Below are 9,329 nucleotides of genomic sequence, written 5' to 3'. Positions count from 1 at the left end.
CTGGAGAATTGCTTGAACATGGAAGGCAGAGGTTGTGGTGAACCAAGATCGCGCCATTGCACTCTAGCCTGGGCAACAAGAGCGGAAACTCCATCTCCAAAAAAAAAAAAACTTCCTTTCTGAGGCAACCCAGCCCATACAGGGCAGTTTTGTTACCCACTACAAGGTGCTTGTTACTTCTCCACAGGCTCTGCCACCTTAACCCCATTGACTACCCTACAAAGGAGCTAGCTCCCTCAAGGAAGACGCCACACCAAAAAATCCACCAGTTGTCAAATGATCCTTTATTGAAATACTTTCCTTTGTGCTTAACTCTGTGGGAAAGGAAAAAAAGTCTATCAGTAAAAGGGAAAGTTTAAAAGGATTATTCCAACCCCACCAGTGACCATTTCCAAAACTTCCCAGCTTATCTCTGTGAATACATTGGGTGGCCCCCCTTTTGCCCCTATTGTAACAATGGAAAATGAAGCAAAAAAGTCACTTACGGCTGGGCATTCCACAGCACCACTGTTGATGTCATCTATGATGTCATGAGGGTGGCGGCCATCAACATTACAGCCCACAGACTGGGCAGTCCCCAGGATCTCTTTAATGGTTCCTTTAGTAAAGAAATGGTGACACTGGAGGTGCTGGCTCAGTCCCTCATAATTCTCATACTGGGGAATACTCAAGGGGTTCATAGCAGGCAATGGAAAGAATGAGGTTCCTGCTCCCCTAATAGAGTGCAGAGCTCCATCTGGTCCCATGACCCTGAATGCAAAGCTTCCATGGGTCCTTGATGCCCAGATTAAACACATCCAATTTAAGAGCCATCCATTCTTTCAGTCTCAGAAAACTGCACCCCATCTTGGGTCTCACTGAGCACCCTTTAAGTGGGAAGAATGTCATCACTCAGTGAAAACACAACTGCAGTTACAGCAGTTACATGTTGTCCTGCTCTTACCAGAGAGTTCTCTGGCTAAGGATCGGTGCCGCATCTGTCGAGCAATGTTGATGATCTCATCAAAAGTGATGTTCCCACTGTGTTTAACTGCAGAAGAGAAAACAGCAAAAGCTCTGTTACAGTCTGAAGCCAAAGCAGATCATGTGTCCTTCATTTCATTTCTAGGCTGTTCCCATGCTTTCGGCACAGAGTCATCCACATGAAGAACAACCCTGTTTCCTAAGCTGGGGTTTACTATCAGCTCACCACTGGATTGCACCAGCCAACAGAGACCTGGTCAGGTGCAGTGGCGGGTGGCTGAGGGCAAAACCAAGCCTTCCCAAATCTGACATGGCAGAAACTGTTTTAGAGATGAGAAATGACAAGCTTAAATTGCCAAGGACAGTTAAACTGCCCAGTACCTGCCGGCTCTATGTGCTCTCCTGATTATAGGTCACTGTTGCTGACGTCTTCCTCCCACATGCACTGACTGGGGCCTGCCCCACACAGGGACTACGTGGGCACTTTTTTTTTTTTTTGAGACAGTGTCTCACTGTCACCCAGGCTGTAGTGCAGTGGCACGAATCTGGCTCACTGCTACCACCTCCACCTCTCGGGTTCGAGTGATTCTCCTGCCTCAGTCATCAGAGTAGCCAGGACTACAGGCAAGCACCACCAGGATAATTTTCGTATTTTTTGGTGGAGATGGGGGTTTCACCATGTTGGCCAGGCTGGTCTCAAACTCCTGACCTCAAGTGATCCGCCTGCCTCAGCCTCCCAGAGTGCTGGGATTACACAGGTGTGAGCCACCCAGCAAATATGGCACTTTTTGATACTACCTGGCTCTAGCAGCCTTAACCGTATCAACACCCAATAGCCATGTCAACCCCAGGTTTCCTTTAAGGGAAAACAGCCATATATATCAAACATCTCACAAACCATTACCAAAACCAAACTAGGGAAAAGACAACTCACTGTTTTTCTGTTTCTTTCTGTCTCTTGGTGGTTCCTTGAGGGCTTTGATGATCAGGGCAGAGGCAGAAGGCACCACCTCAATCTGCAGAGGAGATTCTTGAGTTAATACTCCACCTCCAATGAATACTGCTTTTGAAAGCATGCTGACTTTCAAAAATCATGGCCACACACTATCCAAGTCTCTGCCCTAGGTCCATACTCTTGACAAAGCCTCCCCAACAAGGTAAAATCACTCAGCTCACCAATGGTGGCAGAAATACTCTATTCAGGAATCCCAGAGGGTTGTTACCTCTGTCCCCCCACCCTCCAATCCCAAAACCAAGCACAAGTAAATACCTGGGCCTGTCTGTTCTGAATGGTCAGTTTCACTGTAATCCTCAGGCCCTTCCAGTCACCCGTTGCCTTGGCAATGTCATCACCAACCTTTTTCGGAGACTGGAAATACAGGAATGTAATCAACATGGTGTCCAGATGTGAACTACAGCCTTGAAACCTGCCCACCACTTCTCACTTGGCAACATCTCAAGTACTTAAGGGCACCTTCCCACCTTCAGCACAGCTATCACCATAGCATAAACTGGGGGTTGGGGTTGTCTTGTCCAGGACTGTAAACTGCAGACTTGGCCACAATGGAATCTAGACCCCTCCTAAGTGCCTATGTGCTTAAGGAGGGGGATTTTCAGCCCTGCTCACATTAGAATCACCTAAGGAGCTTTCAAAATATTAGGTTCCCATGTCAGACCACCCACGTCCATCTGCCTGGATGGGTGTCTGATTATTTGCTAAGTGTCCCTTAAGTGCCAGCTGAGCTAAGGGCCAAGGAAGAGTAGTTAAGATACAGGTTAAGAAAGACCAATGGGGAAGAGCATTTGGGACAGGGGACCGCTGTGCAAGGATTACATAAAGGCCTAATGAAACTCAGGGAAATCCAAGAGTACAGAATGACGGGGAAGCCAGCAGTTACTCAGCAGGCATAAGGCACAGCCTGTCACGTTAACTGCTAGGTTTACATCTACAACACAGCTGGTAACCCTCACTGGATCTTCACCCACACCCCATTTAATCTTCCCAACAATGCCATGCCCACTTCCCTGACGAGGAAATACAGATATTGGCTGCCCAATGTCACTAAGCTACTCCTAACTTCAAAACCCCTTGGGCCCACCCCTCAGGTGCCCCAAAGCAGCAGTGGAGACACATGGAGCTAATTACAATTTAAAGGCACCAGGTTCGATGTTTCACGCACGACCTTCCTAAGGTACCTAATACTAGTCATTGGCTCAGGCCTAGTGAGGGTGACAATCCAAGCCACGAGGGCACCTCTGGCACAGTCGTGACTCCACGAGCCGGCGCTTAACTCTGCTCTGTAAGTGAAAACAAGCCCCTTGGCGGGGATGACGTACCAGACCCAGGGGGCCGATCTTGGGGGCCAGCGCAGAAGTGGCACCGACTTCACCTCCGGTGCACCTCAGGTATACTGGAGGAAAAGAAGGGTTAGTGTCGCTGCAGAGGGAGCCCCCGAGCCACAGCCCTCTCAGCATCTTTCCGGGGCTGGACACACCACCCTCTGCCTCTTCTCCAAACAGCACCGAGAGTGAGGCCGGCCACCCGCTCCTCCCTCGTGCGTGGGCAGCTCCGAACCTCACACCGCGGAGGCGTGGAGAGAGCCCCGTCGCCCGCGAACCCAGGCCAGTGGGTCGAAACGCCCGAAGACAAGCCTTACCCTAGGGCCTACGGGCTCCCAAGCCGCCACAGGTGGTTCGGTCCTCCCTCCCCACCTACACGTGGAGAAGCTAAGGCCCAGAGAGACTGAGGCTTGGCCAGGACGGCGCAGCACCGGGAAGGCCTCTAGGAGGCAGCGGCTTTCAGAGCCCCATATTAGAAAGCTTTGCACGTGCGGCGGGGCCGAGGGAAGGTCCATCCCGCAGCCCCGGCCACAACTAGAGCACGCACCGACTTTGATCTCGTTGGGGTCGAACTTCGGCGGCATGGTGGAGGCGGCTGGTGTCGGATGAACCCGGATTCGGGACGACCGAAGAAAGTTGCACCTTCGCCCCCTCCGAGCCGAAAGCCGAGAGGCCGGAAATCGCGCGGACGACGCCGGATATAGGCAGGAAAACGCGGCTATCGCGAGAACTGTCGTCACTGCCCAGCCTTCCAGAGACGCTTTTTGTCGCCATGTTTGTTGTGGGCAGGCGCCTGAGGCTGAAGGCTGGCGAGCTGGGTACCGCCGTGCGCTGAAGCTAGAGATTCCGAAAGGGAGATCGGGCAGTTCGCTCCGGAGACGTCTGAGAAGAGGGGTTGCTCCCGTGATCCCAGACCTAGCTGTTTCCCATATTCCTTAATCGTAAGTGTCACCCCGGTCCCCAACACCCAATCCCAGAGCCCCGCCCCTCCCCTGAGGGGTCCGTTGTCCCATTCCGAGACCCCAGTACCACAGCGACCCCTGCCCCCTCCAGCACTTGGTGTGTGCACTTTAGTTATCAAAACAGTCTATTTATGTGGAAATCCAGTCCCGCTTTTCATTCTAAGAGTCTGCGGTTTCTAGAGCCTCAGACTTCGTCATCCCGGTCTGCGTGACTTTCTGAGATTCTGAGTTTGTCCCCAGCACCTGCGTTTGAAGGAGACCAGACTCCGGCTCCGCCCGGCCCGTGCCGGGTGGTCTGCGGCCCCGAGTCCGTGACCAAGCCCTCCGAGTGATCAGCCTGCCCTCGAGTGCACCCGCGGTTCCCAACGTGGGGGACCCCTCCATCCGCAAAGCCAGGTCAGCCACTGCCCACCCCACCCTAGGAAATATGGATGTGGCCCTCCCCCCACATCTAGGCTGGACGTCGGAAAGGGAGGGACAGGCATGTGGGGCAGCCTGGAAAGAGCTGATCTTCTGGGAGGGGTGGGAGAGCGATGGTGGTTGGGAGGAAGTCGGGGGGAGGGCTGCACATCGGGAAGGGGGTGCAGGAGGGTTAGTGACTGGGGAGCAGAAGGGTAAGTGCTGGTCATCAGGGAGTGATGGGAGAGGGCTGTTTTCAAACCATTCCCCATCCTTGCAGGCAGGTGGAGTGACAAGAAGGTCCTGAGCTGGCTCTGCAGGCCTGGCTGCCTCCCCAGACAGCCCCGCCCCTGTGGGTGCAGAGCTGCCATCTCTGCCCATCCCTCTGAGGACTGGGTGTATGTCTTCTTCAGCTGCATCTCTTCCCAGGGCTGTCTTCTCCCTAGCTCCTCTAGTGGGCCCTGAATCAATGCTGCTTGCATGTGGGTGCTTTGTGGCTCACATTTATTGAGCACTCATGTGCCAGGTCCTGTATTATGCGCTTGACATATATGAAGTCATTGGATCCTCACAGAAGCCAGTGTTGATAGCATGGTTACTTAAACTTTACAGATGAGGAAACTGAGGCTCTGAGAGGTGAACCAAGGTGACCTCAGCGGTCGTGGGTGGCAGATCTCGGATTCAAATCCAGTTCTTTTTCATCCCAAAGCCTGTGCTGCTCACCATGCACTTCCCTGGGTGATTGCTTCCTGGCTCATTGCCATCCCTTATCCTGCTCTGATATTTACAGACACTGTGCAGGCCCTGGGCAGGCAGTGAGCACCTGGCTCTGAGTTCAGGACAGTGTACTTCGTGTGTGCCAAGTTATGTGAGCACCAAGGAGTCGGGCAAATCCCACAGGTCAGGACTTGAGAGACCACGGTTCCAGGCTGGCTTCCAGGCTGCAATCCAGGCTGTACAGCCAGGCCACTGAACTTAATAAGCATCTGCTTCTTCACTTTATTTATTTCTTTATTCTTATTTTCTGAGACAGAGTCTCCCTCTGTCACCGAGGCTGGAGTGCAGTGGCGTGATCTCGGCTCACTGCTACCTCCGCCTCCTGGGTTCAAGTGATTCTCGTGCCTCAGCCTTCCAAGTAGCTGGGACTACAGGCGCACGTCACCACGCCCAGCTACTTTGTGTATTTTTAGTAGAGATGGAGTTTCACCATGTTACCCAGGCTGGGCTCAAGTGACCCACCCATCTTGGCCTCCCAAAGAGCTGGGATTACAGGCATGAGCCACCACACCCGGCCTGTTTCTTCACTTTAAATAGGGATATAGTGAGAATAAAATGGAATAATAACTGAGGGTGGCAAGCTGAGGATTGCTTTTTAATTTGTATTCACCGCAGAGGTCTCTTTGGTCATGATGTAGTTGAGCTCCCCAAGGTCCTGGCTGGCTCTGGTTTGTTCCTGCTGATCCCACTCCGACAGTGTCTAGGGGGCTAGAAGTGATTCATTGGCAGAGTCTGTTAGAGTCCTCAAAGAACAGCCTTGGAAAGCGCCTGAGGAAACTTCTCTAAGTTTCCCCAGAACAGGAAAAGGATAATGCCAAGACCTCACTATAGATCGGTGGCAAATGTGGGCCCCAACCCAGGTCATCTGGCTTGTCTTTGTCTCCACCTCATCCTGCTGCTTAATGTTTAGTCAACAAAGAACAAGGAGTACTGAGCGCCTGTTGTGGGCTCAGGACACTGACAGAAGGACTAGAAAGACGCATCCCCTGACCCCATGGAACTCACTAGAAAGATGCAACCCCTGACCCCATGGAACTCACTGGAAAGATGCAGCCCCTGACCCCATGAAACTCACTAGAAAGATGCAGCCCCTGACCCCATGGAACTCACTAGAAAGTCGTGGCCCCTGCCCCTATGGAACTCCATGGAACTAGGAAGATGCAGTCCCTGGCTCCATGGAACTCATTAGGAAGACAGCCCCTGGCCCCATGGAAATCACTAGAAAGACGCAGCCCCTGCCTCCATGGAACCAGTACTAGAAAGACGCAGCCCCTGGCCCCATGGAACTTGGTAGATAGATGTGACTCCTGACCCCAATGAACTCACTGGAAAGACATGGCCCCTGCCTCCATGAAACTCACTAGAAAGACACAGCCCCTGTGCCCATGGAATTCACTAGAAAGATGCAGCCCCTGCGCCCATGGAACTCATTAGAAAGCTGTGACCCCTGACCCCATGGAACTCACTAGAAAGACACAGCCCCTGCACCATGGAACTCACTAGAAAGACACGGCCCCTGCACCTTGGAACTCACTAGAAAGACACGGCCCCTGCCTCCATGAAACTCACTAGAAAGACAGCCCCTGCGCCCATGGAACTCACTAGAAAGATGTGACCCCTGACCCCATGGAACTCACTAGAAAGACACAGCCCCTGCACCATGGAACTCACTAGAAAGATGCAGCCCCTGCCCCCGTGGAATTCACTAGAAAGACGCAGCCGCTGCCCCCGTGGAACTCACTAGAAACATGCAGTCGCTGTCCCCGTTGAACTCACTAGAAAGACACAGCCCCTGCCCCCTTGGAACTCACTAGAAAGAGGCAGCCACTGCCTCCATGGAACTCACTAGAAAGATGCGGCTGCTGCCTCCATGGAACTCATGGTCCAACAGACCAGCTGCATACGTTGTGTTACTGCGCTACCTGTCCTGGGTGTTGGGGGCTGTGACAAATTCCCCAGTTCCTAACTTCTCTCCTGTGCCCCAGGGTCCTCCAGATCACTCTGCGAAAAGGGAAGGATGCCACTCTTCTTCCGGAAGCGGAAACCCAGTGAGGAGGCTCGGAAGCGCCTGGAGTACCAGATGTGTTTGGTGAGGGAAAGTGGGTTTCCTCTAACTCTATCCCAACTCCTCCTCAGTCCCCAAGGAGTAGGCCTCCGCACTGCCCCCGACAAGCCATGCTCCCTCCCCCACCTGCAGAAGAAATAGCTGACTTAGACCCAACAGATGAGGTCCCTTGTCAAGGGTGCTTCTCCCCTGTAGACTGAGCGCACTGTCACTGCTTTTCAGTTCCTCATCCCTCTGGGCCTCAAGCTCCGGGAAAGCAGGCGTCATTGGTTTACTGGACCGGTGGAACCAGATAGTGTCTATGGTCCTTTGCTGCTGCTTACGTGTATGTTCTTTGCCTGGCTTGTCCACTCTGCAAAGATGTTTTGTCTTAATACTTTTTAAAAATTCTTTTTATCCTTAGGCAAAAGAAGCTGGGGCAGATGACATTCTCGACATCTCTAAATGTGAGCTCTCAGAGGTAAACTGAGCATAGTGTTGGGCTGTGAATTGGATCTGTCCCATTTTCTTGGATCACGTGTCCCTAGGAAAGACGGAGGTGGACTAGGGCTTTAGAAAGGCCAGAAGCTCTAGTCACGAGATGTTTCCTTAGATTTTGTTCTTGTGCAAAAGAATTGAGATGGTACTTTGGCCTCAATATAACGTAGTCTCCAAGAGTCGAGGAGTCTAGGTAGAAAATGTACCCATAGACTCCTAGGTTGCTGGAAGGGCCTGGCATTCTCCAGCCCCTGAAGGGGTTCACAATGGGGACAGGGTGGGTGGGGCAGAGCAGTCTCCTGCCAGCTGACTGAGGGAAGGGCTGGCCACATCCCCAGCACCACTGCTCACCAGCCTTGCCCCTGGGCTCAGCACTGCCACCTGCTGTGGCGTTCTGCCCTTGTTCACCCCCTGCCTGTCTCTTCCTCACGTGAATGCCACTCAGAGAACAAGCTAAACACTGGCAGGAGGGGAGACACTTACTTTTCTTTATCTTATCTTAGATTCCATTTGGAGCTTTTGCAACGTGCAAAGTTCTGCAGAAGAAGGTGAGCTGGAGCTTCATCTTCAGAGACTTGTTTATTGCATGTCTGCTTGTTTGAACCCATAAGGGACTTTGAGGCGCTGTCTCCCCAGCGTAGACACCTCCTTTCTCTCTGCTTCTTACGCTTTTGGCCTGCAGCAGGTGATTTCACAGAGAGGAGAGTAGGCTTTGGGGTTGGACCTTCCTGTGTCACATTCTGACTCTGCCTTCTCTCACTGGCTTTGTGACTTGGGCAACTTCCTTAAACTCTTACTTCTCCATTTCTTCACCTGTGAAATGAAGACATTCGTAGTTCTCCTCCCTGAGGTACTGTGAGAATTAAATCAGTGGAAGATAGTTAGATAGAGATAGAAATATACTGAGTGTAATGCCTGCCACATAGGAAAGGCTTATGAACCCCGGTGTTAATAATAATAGAAACTCACCCCTTTTATTCTGGTCATGCAGGGGACATTCTGAGGGGAGTGAATGATTTTTCAGCAGAGCATTGCAGCTTTGAGTGCAGATGGGCAGAAGCACTCTAAGTGAAGTACCTAAATGAGAATACGAAAAAAAAAAAAAAAACGTTCCATGCTAACAGAGTAGTAAGCTCCTTGGCGCTGGAAGTGTTTTGTTGTTGTTGTTGTTGTTGTTTTGAGACGGACACTCTGCTCCGTCACCCAGGCTGAAATGCAGTGGCGCAATCTCAGCTTACTGAAACCCCCACTTCCTGGGTTCAAGCGATTCTCCCGCCTCAGCCTCCTGAGTAGCTGGGATTACAGGTGCCCACCACCACACCCAACTAATTTTTGTATTTTTAGTA

The 9,329-nt window shown here is 52.0% G+C and overlaps 2 protein-coding genes across 7 annotated transcripts in view; one reads left to right on the top strand and one right to left on the bottom strand.

Annotated features, from left to right (window-relative positions):
• Window positions 1-261: 261 nt before the first annotated feature.
• Window positions 262-3,999, bottom strand: RPL12 (ribosomal protein L12). Of its 6 annotated transcripts, XM_011988397.1 has the most exons (7): window positions 3,851-3,999; window positions 3,301-3,374; window positions 2,234-2,332; window positions 1,898-1,979; window positions 944-1,030; window positions 486-598; window positions 262-314 (listed from the first exon to the last, which is right to left on the bottom strand). In XM_011988397.1, the coding sequence occupies exons 1-7, from the start codon at window positions 3,885-3,887 to the stop codon at window positions 309-311; spliced, it is 498 nt and encodes a 165-aa protein (XP_011843787.1). In that variant the 5' UTR covers window positions 3,888-3,999; the 3' UTR covers window positions 262-308. The 6 variants fall into 6 exon arrangements, with proteins under 6 accessions (XP_011843787.1, XP_011843778.1, XP_011843796.1 ...); XM_011988388.1 differs by having other exon boundaries at window positions 3,301-3,999; XM_011988406.1 differs by lacking the exon at window positions 2,234-2,332 and having other exon boundaries at window positions 3,851-3,975.
• Window positions 4,000-4,056: 57 nt separating this feature from the next.
• LRSAM1 (leucine rich repeat and sterile alpha motif containing 1) overlaps window positions 4,057-9,329 on the top strand; it is a 71,720-nt gene continuing 66,447 nt past the window's right edge. Inside the window, exons 1-5 of the mRNA XM_011988714.1 lie at window positions 4,057-4,244; window positions 4,506-4,661; window positions 7,427-7,530; window positions 7,910-7,966; window positions 8,487-8,531. Coding sequence (XP_011844104.1) covers window positions 7,459-7,530; window positions 7,910-7,966; window positions 8,487-8,531 — 174 coding nt within the window. The 5' untranslated portion in view covers window positions 4,057-4,244; window positions 4,506-4,661; window positions 7,427-7,458. The remainder of the gene's footprint in view (window positions 4,245-4,505; window positions 4,662-7,426; window positions 7,531-7,909; window positions 7,967-8,486; window positions 8,532-9,329) is intronic.

This window comes from Mandrillus leucophaeus, unplaced genomic scaffold, assembly GCF_000951045.1.
Source record: "Mandrillus leucophaeus isolate KB7577 unplaced genomic scaffold, Mleu.le_1.0 Scaffold109, whole genome shotgun sequence".
NCBI lineage: Eukaryota > Metazoa > Chordata > Mammalia > Primates > Cercopithecidae > Mandrillus > Mandrillus leucophaeus.
Note: the sequence above shows the minus strand (reverse complement) of the source record. Positions and strands in the feature narration are given on the sequence as shown.

Excerpts from the sequence above, each read along its gene's own strand:
- RPL12 (XM_011988362.1), bottom strand. The coding sequence starts at position 3,438 with ATGCTGAGAGGGCTGTGGCTCGGGGGCTCCCTCTGCAGCGACACTAAC. Across the intron at positions 1,031-1,897 it reads CAGAAAGAAACAGAAAAACA|TTAAACACAGTGGGAACATC; the intron begins GTGAGTTGTCTT and ends TCTCTTCTGCAG. Across the intron at positions 599-943 it reads CTTAGCCAGAGAACTCTCTG|GAACCATTAAAGAGATCCTG; the intron begins GTAAGAGCAGGA and ends TCTTTACTAAAG.